Genomic DNA, 21360 nt, shown 5'->3' with positions numbered 1-21360 from the left:
GTAAAACGTCCCAGCATTAACTATGTTTAATTTGTCGTGAATAGGAACTTGAAGGATGTGGGATCAAGGAGGACAGCCTTGGCAGCAATGGCCCTTGAACCAGCAACAGTGGATGCAGTCATTTCAGCACCAGCAAGATCCAAGTAAGGAAAATCCTGCAAATTAAGGTGGATACAGAGTGGACATTTAGAGATGGGTAGGATACAGATGGTGGCATTCAGTTTGGCTTACTGAATTTTACAGCTTAAAACGGATACAGTCTTAAGTTTTCTAAAGAAAAAGAATGAAATGTGCTTAAGTATTATATATTTCTATTCTGAATTTTATTTGTTACAGTTTGTGGAATATCATTTTTGTTTATCTATGTATATCTTTTTGCATGTTCAACATACGGAGTGGGTGAAGGTACATATTTGTGTATGGAGGCAGAGGCCAGTCAGATGTTTTCCTCAGTCACTCTCCACCTCTCTCATTGAACCTGTAGCTCACTGATTGAATGAGCCTGGCTGGCCAGCAAGCTTTCGGAATCTACACAGCTTCACAGTGCTAGGGTTATAGATGTGCACTGCATTACCTAGCCTAAGTGTAGCTTCTGGGGAATTCAGACGTAGGGAGCTTCTCATCTCATGTACTAAGCTCTGACTGAAGCATCTCCTCAGGTCCTGTGCTATGCCACTTTCATATTTCTTTTTACTAAGGACTGTCTGAAGAGTATTGAGGTAGTTGGTGTTGCAGGTCTTTAATCTCAGCACTTGGGAGGCAGAGGCAGGTGGATCTCTTCAGTTTGAGACCAGCCTTGTCTATATAGTTCTAGGATAGCCTGAGCTACATAGCAAGACCCTTTCTTAACTACCGTCTACTCCTCCCCCTCCCGCCTCCCAGTCATGTAGAGGGAAAATGAAAAGTATCAGGAGCCTCACTTCATACTTAAGGCCAGCTTTGCCTCACCCTTCATCATTTACGTTGCTCTTTCCTTAGGGAGATAATTTATTTTCTGTTTTGAGGCAGTCTTATAATGTAGTCCAGACTGGCATAAAACATTCTATATAGCCCAGGGTAGCCTCAAACCCACAGTGCTCCTGTGTCCACTTCCTAGGTTTTAGGTTATATGTGTGCACCACCACACCTAGCTCATCTCTTTTTAAAATAGCTACATAGCACTTTAATGTATGGTTCTATTCTAATGTAAAACAACAGTGATAGCAACAGGAAGACTTCTGGATATTTGATTGTTTATATCTTTTCAGGCTTAACATAATCTTGTGAACATAACATTAGTTACTTGTCCAATTATTTTCTTAGTAAAAATGCTAGGCTTGCTAGATTGCAGTTGAGAAGTTTAAGATATATTTGATTTAGTTGTAATTCCATCCATCCAGGCTACATCAGTTTTCTGTTTCATTAAATTGTATGAGAGTGTTTATTAAAACTTGACTAAATTACTTTGTGCTATTAGTAATAAAAGGTATCAGAATTTTAGTATAGATTTGGAGAGGAAACACCTAAGAGATAGTAGAAACAATCGATTTTGAAGTTGTTGAAGAGGAATTTTTGTCTACAGCACTGAGTTAAAAGTACAACTGTGAGAAGGCACAGGGATAGAAAGTTACACTGGGTTATCAGTGTAGGCTCAAAGGCAGCCTGGGAAGGACAGAACGTCCTGAAGGAAGAAACGATTGAGTTCGGTTATTTTTATGCTGACTTTAAAAGGTGCATGTGTAGCCAGGCAGTGGTGGCGCAGCCAGGCAGTGGTGGCGCACGCCTTTAATCCCAGTGCTTGGGAGGCAGAGGCAGGAGGATTTCTGAGTTCAAGGTCAGCCTGGTCTACAGAGTGAGTTCCAGGACAGCCAGGGCTGTACAGAGAAACCCTGTCTCGAAAAACAGACAAACAAAAAGGTGCATGTGTGTCTTTTCAAAAACTCAGCAAACTAAGGTCATAATTTTCTCTGAGATAATATTAGAATATGTTAAGACTGGGTTATTCGCTTTGTTTTTTGTTTTTGTTTTTTTTGTTTTTTGTTTTTGAGACAGGCTCTCTCTGTGTAGTTCTGGCTGTCCTGGAGCTTTCTGTGTAGACCAGACTAGCTTTGAATTCACAGAGATTCTCCTGCCTCTGTCTCTGGAGTGCTGAGATTAAAGGTGTGTGTTACTACACCAGGCTGAAAGTGTTCTTACAGAGTCCTTTTCTGAAACTCATGTATATTTTGCTCTGCATATTTGTAGCATTTCTACACATATTTGTAGACATAACTTTGTATAATAGTTAAATATCTAATTAATGAGGGATACTTAAAAGAGGAAAAGGACAGAGAAGAGAAAGAAAGGGAAGAAGGAGAGAAGAAGACAGAAGAAAAGAAGGAGCCAGGGAGATAGATGGTCCAGGAGTTAAACCACTTGCCATACAAGCAAGAGAACTGGAACCCGTGTTAAATTCGGGGTGTGTAGTGGTCCAGCCTCAGATGCAGAGAGAGATGCATCACTAAGGAAAGTGGCTATGGATACTACTAGTCTTACATGGAATTGATTGAGAGTCCCTTCTTCAAGAATAGTAAAGATGGGATAAAGGAAGAGATAACTGTCATGCCTCCAAATGCACATGTGCTCATAAACATGTAGATATATATACACACATATAAGTGTGTACATGCTTAAAAAGAAGACAAATAACGGAATAATTGAGATACTTGTTTTACATAGAGGTGCTATTTTTTTAGCTCCTACATTCTGAATGCTAAATTCTGCTGATGTACTTTAGGCCAGATTGACTGGGCTGCTTTGGCCCAAGCTTGGATTGCACAAAGAGAAGCCTCAGGACAGCAAAACATCGTAGAGCAACCACCAGGAATGATGCCAAATGGACAGGATATGTCTACAATGGAGTCTGGTCCAAATAATCATGGGAATTTTCAAGGGGATTCAAATTTTAACAGAATGTGGCAACCAGGTTTGTTATTTATGTTTCCCAAATTTTAGAATGTCTTAAAATAAAATGAGAATTAGTAGTACATTGTTTAACTTGTTTACTTTTATGACTTCTTGAAATTAATGCTTCTTAAGAATTAGGCAGTCTCAATTTGATTTGATCTTGACATTTTTTGTGGTTAAATTATTTTGTACACAGTCTGCTAGTGTTGTGGCACTCAGTTTGATTTTTTTCTTGGTTCTTCATTCCTAGGCTGACAGGGGCTGGGAACACTCTGGAAACTTCACTTGGCATCTAGGGAAAAGAGAGCACTCTTTGTCTCTCTGTTGCAACCTCTGGCCTTTTCAGAAGCAGCACTGGCAGAGTAAAACATGTCTAGCCTCTAATTAAAGACAAGTTGTGCCACTGTATGACAAGCAAGCCTGTCAGATCCGCTCTGCTCCTCATTCATCACCTTTCCTCCTCCCTCACCCTTTTTTCAGATAGCAGTGACTTTCCCTAATTTCTTGGCTGTTCATTTTATTTATTTTTTTTAAACTTCACAGTATGACTTAGATCCTTTAATGTTTACTCGTTTTCCACGATTGTGTTAATATTTTTAATAATCCCATCACACTATTTATAGAGACTGCACATTTGGAGATGTTGCTGCAGAAGTCCTAGCTTCTGTTTGCTATTTTTATTATTTCTATTATTACTGGTGAGAATGGAAAACAGGGTATATTTTCAATATTACTTTTAAAAGAGTAACAAATGTTCTCATCTTTGGTAATGTGAAGTGTTTTTTTTTTGTCTTTTAGAAGGCCAAATCTTCCCACTTTTGAAACTCTTGTAGTTTTCGAGTTAGTTTCCTCATCCCGGCATCAGTGGCCTCCTTTCACTCCTGCTGCCCTCAGCTTCCTTCCCTTCTTTGGCTTTCTCTGTGACACAAAGGAACTTAGTAACCTTTGTGTGTCTCAGTTTCCCCTTCTGAAATTGACAGATAATACCAGATTTCTCCCTACCTCACAGGGTTGTTGTGAGGATAAATGTGTTCATGGAAAAAGAAATAATATGAAATTTAAGGTATTCTTTTTATGTTGTTACCATTGAACAGTAATAGCAGTTTATCCAAGAGTTGTTTTGGAATTTGATAAATTTGTTAAAAACACTTTTTGGAGCTGAGTGTGGTCTCACATGCCTGTAAGCCCAGTGCTGGGGAGGCGGAGGCAGAAGGGCTCGTGTTTGAGGCCAGTCTTAGCTGTGTAGAAAGTTCCAGCTGGGCTTCATCTGCATAGCAAGATCCTGTCTCAAAATATCAAGCAAAAAATAACTTTAGGCATTTCGTTTAGAATATGAATTAGAATGGAGTACAATTGAATTACGTATGGGATAGTTTTTAATTTATTGTTTATTTTAAGGTAATACAAAACAAATTTGACCAAAATGTTATAAATTGCTTTTTAAAATTGTGTCATTACATTTTTAGCTTTCTTGAGATCTTAAAAATTATATTGACTTTGTTATAATCCCCTGTTGAATGTCTTTATGCCTAAATCCTGAATAGAATGGGGAATGCATCAGCAGCCCCCACACCCCCCTCCAGAGCAGCCATGGATGCCACCAACACCAGGCCCAATGGACATTGTTCCTCCTTCTGAAGACAGCAACAGTCAGGACAGTGGGGAATTTGCCCCTGACAACAGGCATATATTTAACCAGAACAATCACAACTTTGGTGGACCACCTGATAATTTTGCAGTGGGGCCGGTGAACCAGTTTGACTATCAGGTGAAAGATATTTTGTTACTTTACTATCATAGACATGCATGTAACCCATTCCTTGGAAATGTCTTGTCAAGAATTCCTAAGATGTATGTCATTGTCAGGGTTGTACAGATAAGCACAGTGTCAGAACATTTATCAACATTTATTAAAATCATTAGATTTTTAGTTGATTAGGATATTGGTACCAACAAACATTAGGAAAAATTTGGATCAAGTGGAAAGTATGTAAATGCAAATAGTTATATGATGCCTTGTTTTCCAGTTTCAACATGATATATCTAAATGTTAAAGTATAGAAAATACACAATAGTTGAATACACTATATGTCAATAATAGATTATAAATAAGACAAATAAAGCACAATGACTATAGATTGTCTTGACTGTTGTACCGTCTATGTAAAGATATTACCTTTTTTCTTTAGTGTTTCCCCCCATTTTTATACACTATATTAATTTATACACTATATTGATTTATACACTATATTAATTTATACACTATATTAATTTATACACTATATTAATTTATACACTATATTAATGGAATTGTTTATGTCTTCCTTTGTGACATTCATTCCTAGGGACATAGAACTCTATGGAGAATAATGTTATTGTATGGGCTTTATTTTCTTTAAGACCCTGCTTTGCTAGGGTCTACCCTTAAATTATACTAAATGTCACTGATTGCAGTTGCTGCTTTATGTAATAAGCTGTCATAATTTAAAATCTTTAAAACTGGAGATTTAAACTTTAATCACAAGCTTAATTTGATAATATGTTCACCTTGAAATGGTAGTTGTTCTATCAGTGCTGATTAGATGCTTGTGTACTACCACGTGGAATTCACATGTGACAGCTTCCCTCTGTTATGAAGGGATGTAGTGACAAGAAGCCCCCTCCTTACCTCTGTTTGGCCTGGTGCAACCAGTGTAAACAAGGCAGAGAGTCTGTTGGCAGCTTTCTCCTAAAAGGCCTCTGAAAGTGCAGATTTTCAAAAGAAAATAGTTAATTCAGTGTCAGTTTTGACTTGAAAGAAATAAATCCTGCCCCACGTTAGCAACAACCTGCCCCACGTTAGCAACAACCTGAGTGCACTAGAAATAGAAACAGGAGGGAGGTTGAAACTGACAGCAACAACCAATTGTTGTGTAGTTGTTAGTTTAGTAAAAATTGGCTATGTGTGAGGGTGCGTCCTGTCACTCCAGCGCCTGTGAGGCTCTGGAGCTTATCAGCCTTGGGCACATAACAAGTTCAGAGCTAGCCTAGGCTCTATAATGAGAGCTTTTCTTAGAAAGAGAAAGAAAAGACTTTCTGTTATCTTGGTGGTGTTGGTAACTTTCTGTTATCTTGGTAACTTATGAATGAATTTAGAATGAAAAGGTTCATATACTCACATAACATTATGTGTTTGTGTCTTCCCATAGTTCTTAAATAATCTGTCAGTTGGTTTATAGAATCCTGTTTACATTTGTATAGACAGAAAATCTTGAACTTTCCTAAGAAAAGCAAGCCTGGGCTCTTGGGGTTACAGAAGTACTGTTGGGTGTTAGAACCATGGAATTCTTGGGTCTGCTACACACATGGATTTCTACTGTCCCAGTTCATAACACGTGTGTGTCCCAGAAGGTGTATGTACTGAACTGAAGAAAATTAAAATGCAATACTCTTTCAGCATGGGGCTGCTTTTGGTCCACCACAAGGTGGATTTCATCCTCCTTATTGGCAACCAGGACCTCCAGGACCTCCAGCACCTACACAGAATCGAAGAGAACGGCCACCATCATTCAGGGACCGACAGCGTTCACCTATAGCACTTCCAGTGAAGCAGGAGCCTCCACAAATTGGTAGCTATTTAAATCTGTTCAGTGAACCACATTAGCATGATGACATTATCACTTTAAAAACCGTATTTTTGGTTTCCTAAGTTGTTAAAGCACTTCTTTGGTTTGGTAGAAATAATGGTATTTTCAAACCCTATCATTTTATAGTCACAATTCTTAAACAAAAAAAGAAATACTGATCTAAAATGTAAAAGGTATTGAATAGTTTTTCAGATTACTTGTTTTAAATGATAATTTGTGATAAAATGTAGATTTTTGCTTACCATACATCTTAGTGTTATTTGCCTTGGGTCTCTTCAGTCTTAGCTATGAGATAGACTGCTGCCAAATGGGTTTTCTTTAATTATTTGCTTCCCATGTAAACTTTACAAGAAAGAAAGAAAGAGAGAAAGAGAGAGAGAGAGAGAGAGAGAGAGAGAGAGAGATCGAGAGAGAGAGAGAGAGAGAGAGAGACAGGGAGACAGGGAGACAGGGAGACAGGGAGGGAGACCAAAAAAACCATTAACTTTAAAATAATATTAAAACTAGTAATGACAAGTTATATATTTATTCTACATTATATTTGGAAAGTTTCAAATCGCCTACCATTTAATAGATGAGGAAAACACACCTTTTAACATATTAGGAAGATTCTAATGTACTGTTTTTTACATTTAACGGAATCAATTCTTAGTATGAAAACAGCCTGTGCCTTTGTTTGACTGTTTTCATATTTTAGGAAGCAGCTTAGGATAGGAATTTGGGCCTGAATTAGTTTATATCATGGTTTACTGGCTTTTGAACCCTGAGCAAGCACATGGGTTTATCTCTTTGAGCATCAGTTTCTCACCTACGGAAAGGTTGAGTAATAGCAGTGATCCCAGGGCTTTTGTATACAGTAAGTGAGATGACAAGTTGATGCACTTCTGTGTCCTGGCAAACTGTAAGCAGTAGAACGTGCTCCCTCCTGCTTGTCAAAGGAATGGCTTTTAAAGCACAACAGTAAAGGATTTTACTTTTACTCATGGCATTTATAGAAACTCAAAACCTTTTTTCCACTTAAATTGACATGGGATTTTTGTTTTTCCCTTGTGTGAAACAGATGCAGTAAAACGCAGGACTCTTCCAGCCTGGATTCGTGAAGGCCTTGAGAAGATGGAACGTGAAAAACAGAAGAAATTAGAGAAAGAAAGAATGGAACAGCAGCGTTCACAGTTGTCAAAAAAAGAAAAGAAGACCACTGAAGATGCTGAAGGAGGGGATGGCCCTCGTTTACCTCAAAGAAGTAAATTTGTAAGTAGAGCCTAGCATTAAACTGATAATTTTGTCTGTGTGAAAAGTAGCCTGAGCCTACAGAAAAATCCTCATAAAGTATTTGAGTGGTCTTGGGGTACGTCTACTGGGGCTTGGGTTTGTTGTTCTGTGTATGTCTCACTGAGATGGGATATAGTTATATCCCAGGGTGCCTCGAACACTTCCTCAGGCTGGTGTTGATTCGGCATTCTTTAGATTCCCAAGTACAAAGATTATATGTGCATGCCTATGCCAGGTGGGGTTTCTGCTTTTGTTTATGTTATTAAGGGTAAGTGAAAGAAAAATAGGGGAGGGTGTCAGTAAGTTTTAAAAAGCCTGTTCTGTAAGGATACTTTGTGTACTTCTGGTTAGTTTTATTGTAATGTACAACTCTTTACTTTTTCATTATGGTGCGGCCAACTCCCTAACAGTGGCTCATATAAAACAAAAGTGCTAAATAGCATAGAGAACTGACGCTGCCCTTCCACAGATACTTAATGTGTACGTTTTACTGACGCTTCAGTAGTTTCCTTTTTGACATAGCATTGAAAGTTTCAGCTTTAAATGTTTGAAATACTTGTTTCTCAGTTCATGGCATGAGTGGTTTAGGAATTTTTCTGTTCCACAGTGTTCTGTTTAGACATTGTTTTTCTTCTGTCTTCCTAAATATATTGGGATTGTAGTTCATATTTGTCCTTTGGCTCTCGTATTCTGTTTATAGGAGTATTTAGATAGTCATCTGCTTTTTAACTTGGTACAGTAGTTGCTAGGAGTGAGCATATGATGTTTCTTTGACTACAAAATGGTCTAGGGTTTCTTGGTACTAAAATCATAAAATTTCTCAGTCTGAAGTAGACCTAATTTCTTATTTGTCTATTTACTATATACTCACAAAGTACTTTAGGGAGGTTGGAGTGATGGCTTAGTGGTTAAGAGTACTGGCTGCTCTTCTAAGAAACCTGCGTTAGATTCCCAGTACCCATGTGGCAGCTCAGCCATCTGTAACGCCAACCCCAGGAGATTCAATGCCTTCCAGCCTCTGCAAGCACATGATACACAAGACAAACAACCATACACACAGAATGAAAATGGAGGTTTTAAAAAACTTTTCTAAAGATTTATTTATAAGCCTGTGGTGGTGCATGGCTTCAGCGCCTGCCCTCTGGTGGCAGACGTGCCCGAGTTTCCGAGTTCGAATCCAGCCTGGTCTCATTGTGTAACTCTCAGTGAGTTTCAGGGAAAAAAAAAAAAAGATTTATTTATTTTTATTTGTATGAGTACACTGTAGCTTGTCTTCAGACACACACCAAAAGAGTGCATCGGATCCCATTACAGATGGTTGTAAGCCACCATGTGATTGCAGGGAATTGAACTCAGGATCTCTGGAAGATCAGTCGGTGTACTGAGCCATCTCTCCAGCCTGAGATTTATTATTATTAAATCATGTTAAATAAATTGTTAATTCGTTAAGTCTATAATAGTATAAAAATTAAACTCTGTTCCATTTATTCAAAGTTCTATAAGCCATTTGTTTAAGAATCATGTCTGCATACAATGCTTTCTTTGGTATTTACAAAATAGGCCAAAATTCATAGTGGAGAAAAAATTGAAATGAAAAAGTAACTGCTTTTCATAAACCTTTATGTAATTGTAGTTTCTCTCCTCAGATAACACTATAAATTCCTAAGTGAAATAGTACAAATTCAGAACTCTGTGTGGTGGCAGATGCTGTACTCTCAGCATTCCCAAGGGACAAGTCTGGGGCATGAGTCTGAAACTGATTTCTCAAGGGGGAAAGAAAAAAAGGAAAGAACATTGAAAATGATTGTCTGAAATATATATAAAAACAAGAGAAATTAATGTAATTTAAAGAAGTTGAAGGTGTAAGTCAGCAGTAGACTACATGCTTAGCTCCTTTCTTTGTTCTGGGTTTTTTTGTTTTTTGTTTTTTTGTTTTTTTTTGGTTTTTTTTTTTTGGTTTTTTTGAGGAAGAGTTTTACTGTGTATCCCTGGTTGCTCTGAAACCCACAACCCACTCTGTAGACCAGGCCTCAGAGATCTCTCTGCCTCTGCCTCCCCAGTGCTGGACTAAAGGCATGCACCACCACCAGAGTCATGCTTCATATCTTTATAGCCAACACCAAAAAACCAAACTGAAATTTAGAGAGAAGCTGCTCCTGCATGTTCGTTTCCTCAGCTTTAGATTGTAACTGTAACTCTGTGCTCCGACACTGTTGCCACAGGACAGTGATGAAGAGGATGAAGACGCTGAAAACCTGGAGGCCGTGAGCAGTGGGAAAGTCACTAGAAGTCCATCTCCAGCTCCCCAGGAAGAGCACAGTGAACCAGAGATGACTGAAGAGGAGAAGGAGTACCAAATGGTAAGGCATGCTGTTAGGAAGTGTGTATTCAGATATAGATGTGCTAGGTAAAGCAGGTGTAAAGAGTGCAAGTGTTATTCCCCAATATATTTCCCATGCTCTAAAAAAAATGTACGTAATATACCAAGTACAGAACCATAGTCTGTAGTTATTAACTATCTCTTTTTTAAATAATATTTTTTAAAAGAAATCTCATACTTTTCCCTTCCCTTTACTCTCTCCAGTCCTTCCCATGCATACTTCCTTTGCTCTCAAATTTATGGCCCGTTTTTTTGGTATGTTTTCTTGAGACAGGGTTTTTCTGTTTAGCCCTGGCTGTTGGTGGAACTTGCTCTGGAGACCAGGCTGGCCTCAAATTCAGAGAGATCAGCCTGCCTCTGCCTCCCTAGTGCTGGGATTAAAGCTGGCTGTTTTTTCTTAATCTTTGTTATACTCACACATGCACACACACATTTTCCTAAGTACATAAATACAATCTGCTTAGTCTTAACAATGTTACCTGTATGTATTGGCTGACCACTTTGGTATTGGCTAACCAATTCAAACGTAAGACTCAGAGGATCTGCATTGGATCTTACCTGAAAGTCTTCTCTCTAAAGACTAGCTTGCATGATATTAAAAGGCTGTGCAAGCTTCCGAGGGAAGGAAGCAACCAGTGGTTCTACCTAGCTATGATACCTGAGCACCACAACAAAGACATGAGACAGAAGTCCTAATGACGTAGAAGTGACATATGTATGCTGTGGTGGTAACCAACTCTCTAATTGGACTTAGGGACTCTAACAAGAGGGAAGATTAGGTACTGGAGACCTAGCCAACTACCTGGGGCTAGTGAAGTCATGGGTCTTAGAGGAGAGCCTACAACTGCCACTTTACTAAATAAGCATAACCCCTGACAACATTCTAAGTATCCTTATAACCACAAATTAGTATAGTTCTCACCCCTAATCAAAGACACCTCTTTGCAATAGATAGAGACCATTAAAGAAAACCAAAACTTATCAAAATGACAGAGAACAAGAGATTATGTGGTGCCTAGTTACAACTGATATATCTGTAACACAATTTCTGCACCTGTGGCTCAGGAATCATTGTGGGAGAGGGGCCAGATGATTGTAAGCCAGAGAAACAGGAAATTTGCTATGAGATTGTATCTCTTAGAAATGTCAGGTTATATCCATGAAGTTTCACCAACATGGCTGCCTAAACAAGACCTGAACAAGGAACAATAGACTTGAAACATGGAAATGGGAAAGCTCAAGGCTACAGTTCTTTAAAGAGCTGTATTCAACTAAGAAATGTTGAGAACAGGAGAAATGACACCCCCCCCCCACCCCCCGCACACACACACACACACACACATCGGTTATTCAACATCAAATGTATTCCTTCGTAGCAGTAGTATCACTGAATAATACTTAACTGGGCCAGCAAACAGCTCAAACCCAGTTGTGTAAGCTTGGTAACCTGAGTTCAGTCCTTAGAAGACTGACTCCAAAAACTGTCCTCTGACCTTTGCACATGAGCCTACACACACATAAATACAATAATGATAAAGCATTAAAATGTTTTAGTATATATGAGGCTTAAGAACATTAATTCATTTTTTCCCACATTTTCAAAGATTTATTTATTTTCTTTATGTGAGTTCACTGTAGCTATCTTTAGACATGCCAAAAGAGGGAAGGTTGTAAGCCACTGTGTGGTTGCTGGGAATTGAACTTAGGACCTCTGGAAGAACAGTCAGTGCTCTTAACTGCTGAGCCATCTCTCCAATCTTCTCTGTTTTGTTTTGTTTTGTTGTTGTTGTTTAATGGAAATGTTGTAAATGATTAAAAGAATACACCATTTAGGAGGAGCCAGTAGGGAATTGTCTTGTTACTTTTCTATTGCTATCATAAGATACCATGACCAAGGTGACTTACAGAAAAAAGAGTTTTGGGGGACTTGGCGTGTCAGAGGATTTGAGTCTATTCTGGTGAGAAGCATGACGGCAGTCAGACATGTGGCGCTGGAGCAGTAGCTGAGCCCTTAAATCTTGGCTCATAAGCACAGAGCAGAAGTAGTTAGCTGGGAGTAGTGTGGGGTTTTTGAAACCTCTAAAGAAGCACCCCATCTATGACATACCTATATCAGGTCATACCTTCTAACAGTTCTACCAGCTGGAGAGCAAGCATTCAACTATGTGAGCCTAGGAGGACTGTTCTCATTCAAACCACTGCAGGGATTGAGCAGAATTTAATTTTTGTTTTACTGTGAGAATTCTCAAAGCCTTATCAATGAAGTTCATTATCACCTTGTGAGATTATGATTTTCCCATAATCTCCAGAATATGTTAATTCAGTCTACTCTCATTTCTGTAAATAAAGGCTCATGGACACAAACTCTAAGGGACTAAAAGTACATTTGAAATAGTTGTTGATACTCAAACCATAGCTACAATCTATGTCTTACTCAAATGTCTTGTGTTTCTATTTTATTATATGTTGAGATATTATCATAATTTATGAGTATATTAGTTCAGGATTAAGAGTACATTTCCTTTGTTTTTTGTTTGTTTTGTTTTTCTTATTTTCCTCTCACAGAATTTTATTTTAACCTTGAAAAGTGACTTAAAAAATTATAATGCTTACCAATACTGTTAAATAAAAGGCTACATTCAACTTAAAACTATGGAAGTTCCGACTGTGTGTGTGTGTGCACACATGTGTGTGTATTTTCACATGTGTATGGGAGTGGTATGTGTATGCAAGTGCCCATGCATGCTTGTATGGAGGCCAGAGGTTTACATCGGGTATTTCTAATGCTCTTGAGACAGATTTCTTACTGAACCTAGCACCAATTGGTTAGACTTGTTGGCCAGCTAGTTCCCAGGCCTGCCTCTCTCTACCTCCTGAGCTGGTATTACAGATGCAGGGCACCTTACCTACCTTCTTTGGGATGCTGGGGATCCAAATTCAAGCCCCATGCTTCCACAGTAAGTAACCTACCCACTTAGCTGTCTTCCCAACCACAGAAATTTTTCTTCATACAAGCTTCTACTTTTTAAGGTTTCTGCAGATAAGTCTATAGCTTTTTTCTTTCTTTTCGTCTCAGCTTTTGTTCTGCTGAGATCACAGGTACTCACTCTTTGATACCTATGAATCTGAAGGGTTTTTTTTTTTCAAGTTTTAATGTTTTTAAAATATTTTTCAAGATACTCCTTAGTAGTGATCAATTTGATCTTAAAATATTTTAATTAAAAAGAGTTTTACATTTTAATTTGAAAATAATCAAATGTATTAAAATTAAACTAGAAACTATATAATATTCTTCCTTAGATGTTGTTGACAAAAATGCTTCTAACTGAAATTCTTCTGGATGTCACAGATGAAGAAATTTATTACGTAGCTAAAGATGCACATCGGAAAGCAACGAAAGGTACATTGTGGGTGTTCTTGGTCTTACTTTTGTAGGGGAATTTTTATTTCATTGCTTATTTTGGACTTTTTTTGTCCTCTGGATTTCTATCACATATTTAAATATTTTCTCCTTGCATGTGTTAACTCTTTGGGAAAGCTTCAGCTTGTAGATATTCTATTGGAACTGTAGAAGTACTTTGTTTTCTCTGACTTACCTAAGCACAGATAGCATTCATCCTGTGTAGTACTCTAAGACACGGTGTGGAAAATTCCTCATGTTCAATTTATTATTTCACTTAAGGCTTTTTTTGTTTTTGTTTTTAAAAATAGATGTTTTGGTATTGCTATGTGGCTTCTGTACATTTTAAATGAATTATGAATTAAACAAACCTTCAGAATTTTCAGTTTTAATTCTTATGAAACAGTGACAACCATCTTCCCATATGATTTTAGTAACACTTTAAAAACATAGAAAATAAAAAAAAATTATGTGCCATATCTCAGAGAAAGAAATACAAATATACTTATCAACTTTTTCCTCATCATGAACCAATTTCAGCTCACATCAGAATTTTGATTTCAAAGCCAGACATACTACTGGTTTAAAATGAATGTTATGTTTTTAATGTTTCTTCTCTCCCCACAAAGCAGCAATAGTAGTAGATTTAACAATACCGTAGACTCTCATGACTATGAAATCGTGGCTATTTGTGTTAACATGTTGTTCCTGTTGTTGATGTGATACAAAGCTCCTGCAAAACAGCTGGCACAGTCCAGTGCACTGGCCTCCCTCACCGGCCTCGGTAAGTGTCTCAGTGTGCGCGTGAGAGGGCTAAAGGGAAACTCACTGACTTGTCTTTCTACTTGTTCTGTTGAGAAATGCACTGTTCCTACTTAGTTTATGAAATCATCTTAGAAGTCAGGCTTCAGTCTCTAAAAGCTTTATCTAGTTTCTTTGAGTAAACATTCATGGTAGAATGATTATAGATGGGAGAGTTAATGTAATTAGGGTGAGTTGAATGGAGGATTTCCTCATTAATTGTTCCAGTGTGTATGTAATATATAATGTGTAATTATATGTTACATATCATATACACATAGTTTGTACTTAGTAGATAATGGTTTGCCCTAGTTTAAGTAGTTTCAAAACTCACTTTTAAAATTATGTCATACATACCTAGGAATTTACCTAGACAGTAATGAATTTGTGTTGAAGCAAATCAAATTTCAACTTAGAGGCAATGGGTTTATCTTACAACAATAGTGTGTTCATAGTTTGCTTTCTGCATGTTATTAAGACTAAAGCTTGAATTTGCCTTTTCCACATCTTCATGTTAATTTGTGTGAGGAACAAGAGAAATGGGTAGACTAAATGCCCATGTAATTTTGGTATTATACTTTGGAGATCACTTCTGGGTGGGGAGTAAGTCACATCATTTTTATGCCAGTGAGAATTATATTACTCTAAGTTACTAGAGAAAATTTGCTTAGCATCCTTCCAGATTTTAGGAAACTTTGAACAATAAAGTAATTAACTTGAGAAATATTTTCAGAATCATCCTCAATTTATTATAGTAGTTGGATTGGCATAACTGTAGTAAGACTTCATTTTTGCCATGTTAAATGGATTTGTTGGTTAGTATGGATAATAAAAATCATAATGATTCCTTGTTGCTGAGAAATATGTGAAGTAGTCCAGGGAATACGATTTTAATATTACCATTGTCTGAGGATTCTGAAAACTTTAACTTTGAAGTTATGTCTCTCCCCACCCTGAACAAGCATATTCTTCCAGGAAAAGGCAATGAAAAACAAAATAAAGTTTCTTCTCTGATCTTAAAAAGTTTTTAGTGTCTCCTGTAATGTTTGCACATGATGGATTGAGTTTTATGCACACAGGTGGACTGGGTGGTTATGGATCAGGAGACAGTGAAGATGAGAGGAGTGACCGAGGTTCTGAGTCTTCTGATACTGATGACGAAGAGTTACGGCACCGAATCCGGCAAAAACAAGAAGCTTTTTGGAGAAAAGAGAAAGAACAGCAGCTGTTACAAGATAAACAGATGGAAGGTGATCTTAGATTTCTGTGGTGTTTGTCTAGTCTCATATGTGCTTTTGTGAGTGGATCATGCATGTTAGTTTTTTACTTCAGGTCTCTAGTAATACATGAGTGCATAAAAGAACTTCCCCTTGGAGTCATTTAAGTGAGAGCAAGAGCAAATTCACATTTGAATTCTCTACTTTCCATTCACTGTGTCCTCTGCCTCTGTACCTGTGTCTGTCCTTATGTATCCATCTGTCCCTAACAAAGGGCTTTTGCTCTGAATCTGTTGAACAGCACAGAAAGCATCCTACAGGGGAAACAATGGAAAACTACAGACATCTTTAACAAAATTTCACAAGGGATTAAGTCACTGGCTCTAACTGATCTCAGCTGACCCAGATAAACATCATTCTTTATCAGCCAGTGTTCATAAATGGGTGCTTCCACACTTCATGATCAGTTTTAGAAAGTTGCTTTTAACATTTTTCTTTTTCTTTTTTGGGGGGCTGCTTTTCAGCAAATGATGAACACACATATTCAGGTCAGGGGAATAGAAGAGTCATAATTTAAGATTTCAGCTTTGCATTAGCTTAAAGTTGATTCCATGAGAAATCCAGGGCAAGTAAAAGTGATTGTTATGTTTTCCTTTAAAAGCAGGGTAAACGATCTGAGTGCACAATTAGATAGTAGTCTTCTGTCTTAAGTGACCTCAAGGTGTATTACTAACTTTGGGCTGTGAGGTCCAGCAAAAGTTACAGTCTCTAAGAATGTAAGAGATTGTTTCATAATACTGTATCACCACAGTTTTAGTTTGAAAGTAGAAATACTGTAGCATAGAACTGGAGGCTCCATTGTAAGCATGTGTTATAGGTGAGATCACATTGTATTTTTCCTATCTTTTTACTTGGTCATAGGGGCCATTTGTCCTCATGATCATAAACCAGGGTATTTAGGTATATTTGTTTTATGTTAAAATTGTTACAATGAAAATATACTTTTGAAAAAAAAGAATAGACCTTTGTAATGATGGAGTGTATTTAAAATTACTGAAAAAAAATCTAGATGTTTAGAGAAAATAGAAGATTAGAAATAGAAACATTATTAAGACGCTTGCATAAGTACAGTTTTTGTTGAGTGTTTATGTGATAATACAAGGAATAGTGAGAGAGTCTTAGGGTTTAATTTTTGAAAAGATATTTGGATAGCTCTTAGGAAATCTTTGTTAAAATTTTTCTAAAAATCACTGCTAGTCTCGTTTTGTTTTGTCGTAGTTATTTTTGTTTAGTTTGGTTTTTGTTTATTTGGTTTTCTTTTTTTTTCTTTTTCTTCTCTTTTGAGGTAAGGGTCTCTATTGGTAGTTCTTGCTATCCTGGAGCTTACTGTATAGACCTGTCTGACCTTTTACAGAGTCCCTCCTGCCACTGCTTCCCAAGTACTGGGATTAAAGCCACCATACCCGGCCACTGCTTATCCCTAATTACTAGTACTGGACAAGAGGGAAGTCTTTTCTTCTGTCATAAGGACCCCTGCATTTTGATACTTTTATTGTCCATCTAGAATGGTAACTAGCTAACTACATGTGGTTGTTGAGTACTTGAAATGTACTCAACTGATGTGTTGATATAGGTAGTCAGTTGAAGATTTGCTGTAGAAAAAAGTTTCCATTCTCTTTGATGCAGCGTTTGAAATGTTAAGACTTGTGATATGTTAGGTAAATGATATGTGGGAATACCTTTTTAACGTAGCTCTTAGAAGTAAGTTTAATTACGTACGGGCTTTTCACCCTAATTCTAATAAAGATGAAACTATTGTCATAATTTGATAGTATGGGAATTTTTTTGTTTCTTATTTAGCTTTCTGTGTCTTTTTTCTGTTTCAGAAGAAAAGCAACAAACAGAAAGGGTTACAAAAGAGATGAATGAATTTATTCACAGAGAGCAAAATAGTTTATCACTTCTAGAAGCAAGTGAAGCAGACGGTGATGCGGTTAATGAAAAGAAAAGAACTCCAAATGAAGCTCCTTCAGCTTTAGAGCCCAAAAGAGAGCACAAGGGGAAAGAGAAGGAGCGGAGGAGTAGGTCAGGCAGCAGCAGTAGCGGCAGCTCCAGTACCAACAGCAGGACTAGCAGCAGTAGCAGCTCCATCTCCAGTTCCTCGTACAGCTCCAGCTCAGGCAGCAGCTGCACGTCCTCTCGCTCCTCCTCACCTAAGAGGAAAAAGAGACACAGTAGGAGCAGGTCTCCCACAGTGAAAGCTAGACGGAGCAGGAGCAGGAGCTACTCTCGCAGAGTTAAACTAGACAGCAGCAGGACTAGGGTGAAGCTGAGGGATAGGAGGAGATCTAATAGAAGTAGCATTGAAAGAGAAAGACGAAGAAACCGGAGCCCTTCCAGAGACAGACGTAGAAGCAGAAGTCGCTCAAGAGATAGACGAACCAATCGTTCCAGTCGCAGTAGGAGTCGAGATAGGCGTAAAATTGAGGATCCACGTGGGAATCTTAGTGGGAACAGTCGTAAGCATAAAGGTGAGGCTAAAGAAGAAGACAGGAAAAAGGAGAGGAGTCGGAGTGTAGATAAGGACAGGAGGAAGAAAGATAAGGAAAGGGACCGTGAACAGGATAAAAGAAAAGAAAAACAGAAAAGGGAAGAAAAAGATTTTAAATTCAGTAGTCAGGACGATCGGTTAAAAAGGAAGCGAGAAAGTGAGAGAACTTTCTGTAGGAGTGGTTCTATATCTGTTAAAGTCATAAGACACGACTCTAGACAGGATAGTAAGAAAAATGCTACCAAAGATAGTAAAAAGCATTCAGGTTCTGATTCTAGCGGAAGGAGCAGTTCTGAATCCCCCGGAAGTAGCAAAGAAAAGAAGGCTAAGAAGCCTAAACATAGCCGGTCGCGCTCCATGGAGAAATCTCAAAGGTCTGGTAAGAAGGCAAGCCGCAAACACAAGTCTAAGTCCCGATCAAGGTAGTATACTTTTTAAAGTATTTTGTCTGATTTTTTTTTAAGTTTTTTGAATTTATTCAAAGTTGAAAGTGTCCTTTCTCTCTCTCTCTTTTATAAACTCAGTTTGGTATTTGTTAAATAGTTTAAAATAATGTTAGAAATCCTGTATAAAAGTATTTATTTATATTGCAGATTTTAAGTATAAATACATTTTTATTTTTAAATTTTGTCTTTTCCCTTTTTTTTTCTTTCAGATCAACAACCCCTCCCCGTCGTAAGCGCTGAGGAATGACGTGGCAAGAACGCCACGATGCCGTCTTATAAATTCCATGAGTTTAAGGGCTTGTCTCATTGTAGAGGCGCTGTGGCTGTGTAGGTGAAACAGATTTTTTTAATTGTGTAAATAGGTGTCTTTTTCCAAATGCTGCTCCACGTTACTTAATAGGATTTCTTTGTATTACATTTTTTTCAAGAAATAGTACTATAAGACTATAAATATGCCATTCTCTTTCAGCTGTAATGTTCTCAAAATTATTCTTGAATGTACTGTGATGTCAATAAAGCTCTTTAGTTCATTTTTGTTAAACTCTTGCACCTTAATTTTATGATTTTAATCTAAGGAACGTATTTTTATAAAAAGGCAGCTGAAGTTTTGTATAACAGGTTTTAAAAGTTACTCCCATCTTCTCCAAGAATAGTTTGTCAAAGTTTGTAAATTCTGCCCTTGGACTTTTGTCAAATTCCAATTTTAAAGGTGTGGGAAAGGGCCAGAAAATGACCTTACTTTTCTTTGAAGTCATCTGACCAGCTTTCTAAACTTTTTTTTTTTTTTTTTTTTTTTTGCTGGGGGGGTGGGTGGGGCGGTGTTCAAGTAATATATTCTCTGTATGAAATGTTATTCACTCCTGTAAAATGAAATTGCTGGAAACAATCAGGCCATTACACCAGTAGAGTTATTTGTAATGACTATTTGACACTAATAGTCTGAAACTATATAGTCACTCCTGTTTTACATGCATAACACCTTGGGGTTACCCATTAAGAAATAGGACTTAGGATTCAATATATTTATATTTTAAAAATATAACATGACCTCAGCTTAATGGAGGAATATTGTGTTATGCAGGATTGTGTCAATTACATAACATTAAAATGGTCTGATTTTCTCAGTTTCCAAAAACCACTGACCAGTCAATAGTCAAGAATGAGTCATGGCTTAATGAGTAGTAGGCATTTTACCAAGTGTGCAGCTGCTTCGGGGTCTGAATTTTTAAGATAATACACTTAAACAGTGATAGTTGAATCTCTGGAAACATTGCCTTTCAAATTTTAACTGAAAGAGAAGAACAAGTGCAGAACACAGAAGACAAAGTATTACGCTTTCTTACCAGCAATAGTTGATTTGAAAATATGCCAGGTTTTTGCCAAGATCAGTGTTTCCTCGAAATGAAGACAGAAATAGATTTGTTTGTGCATTCCTGTACCTCGACATAGCATCTTAATTTTGAGCAGTTACGCATTTATCTAAAGGAAATAAATCTGTGAATAAATGCATGTTTACCAAAATGGCTGTTTACAGTGCATTTAGTTACAATATTTATAAAGTTACCATTTCACAGAGTAAGTAGTTTGGAGTTCTATACAATTTAGTCATCAGGAATATCTGGAGACAAAATGTGCAATATTTTTTATGTAGGTGAGCTAACACAGTGTATCTAATTGAAGAATTCTGATTAATTTGTAATAGATAAGTTGTATAAGATTTTCATACTTTAAAGTGTTTTAGATCAATCTTCAAGTGAAGTATTATTTTCAAAATAAAATTCAACTGAAAAATTCTGCTGGCTATGATACATACATTTTTAGACATATAAATGAAAACCAAAAGGAATTTGCCAGTTTTGTTTAATAATTTGCACACTTCTTATCATTAAATCTGACTTTTTAAAACCAACAAAGTATTCATGATTATTAGTAGATACACCTGCATTATGATTGTATTTCCAACTGTCAGATTTTTGTGGAAAATTATTATTTCCTTTACATGTAACACAGTATTTATTTAGGAAAATTTTTTTAAATAGGGCTTACATAATTTAGGATTTGAATGCTAAATTGTATATGAATGTTAGATGTAAACTTTGGTTATAGAATACTCTTTAAAACTACATTTTTGAAAAATGAATACATTTAATTTTTGAGACAGTCAATCTGAATTTGTTGATCAGAATGCCTTTAAGAGATCAATCCTTTTTGAGAGTCTGGAGAGATGGCTCAGTGGTTAAGAGCATTTACAGAGGACCCAAGTTCGCTTCCCTGGACCTAGACTGGGTGGCTCACAACTTCCTGTAACTCCAGCCCTAGGGGTAAGACACCCTTCTGTAGCCTCTGTGGGTACTTACCTACACATGGTACACACACACACACACACACACACACACACACACACGAACATGGATTAGAAGTGCTGTAGAACAATCTGCAAGTCAAATATGTTTACTTTAATAATGATATTCTTAGTATTCAATAATACCATTACATTTAAATAATATTGTCCCATAACTCTTCCACATTAGTTATGTGTGTGCCTGCATATGTATAGAAGTATGAAAAAAGCTGAAGGAGTCACCATTCATTCTCTAGTTGTAGGAGTCATAGTGTTCTTGTGAATATGGGTGGACTCCACTCCATTAGGAGAATTACAAGATTGTTTAAGGCCCCCAAATAACAATATTGTGCAATTCCAGTAATGTATATGTTTTCTGCCTTTGTAAACTGTCTTGTTGA

General features: G+C 37.2%; 1 protein-coding gene across 3 annotated transcripts in view; it reads left to right on the top strand.

Moving 5' to 3' along the window:
* The window catches only part of Pnisr (PNN interacting serine and arginine rich protein), a 27601-nt gene extending 7189 nt beyond the window's left edge, over window positions 1-20412 (top strand). The window contains exons 2-12 of one of the 3 annotated variants that reach the window (XM_076924079.1): window positions 45-143; window positions 2756-2944; window positions 4470-4693; window positions 6362-6533; window positions 7612-7802; window positions 10046-10183; window positions 13504-13603; window positions 14334-14387; window positions 15484-15654; window positions 17508-18594; window positions 18828-20412. In XM_076924079.1, coding sequence (XP_076780194.1) covers window positions 56-143; window positions 2756-2944; window positions 4470-4693; window positions 6362-6533; window positions 7612-7802; window positions 10046-10183; window positions 13504-13603; window positions 14334-14387; window positions 15484-15654; window positions 17508-18594; window positions 18828-18858 — 2445 coding nt within the window. In that variant the 5' untranslated portion in view covers window positions 45-55 and the 3' untranslated portion in view covers window positions 18859-20412. Of the gene's footprint in view, window positions 1-44; window positions 144-2755; window positions 2945-3175; window positions 3711-4469; window positions 4694-6361; window positions 6534-7611; window positions 7803-10045; window positions 10184-13503; window positions 13604-14333; window positions 14388-15483; window positions 15655-17507; window positions 18595-18827 lie in introns of those variants that run through there. The other 2 variants (XM_076924080.1, XM_076924081.1) reach the window with 2 other exon arrangements.
* The last annotated feature ends 948 nt before the right edge of the window (window positions 20413-21360 follow it).

The sequence above is a fragment of the Arvicanthis niloticus genome, chromosome 25 (assembly GCF_011762505.2).
Source record: "Arvicanthis niloticus isolate mArvNil1 chromosome 25, mArvNil1.pat.X, whole genome shotgun sequence".
NCBI classification, from domain to species: domain Eukaryota; kingdom Metazoa; phylum Chordata; class Mammalia; order Rodentia; family Muridae; genus Arvicanthis; species Arvicanthis niloticus.
The sequence above is the reverse complement of the archived record's forward strand: the minus strand, read 5'-3'. Positions and strand labels throughout refer to the sequence as shown.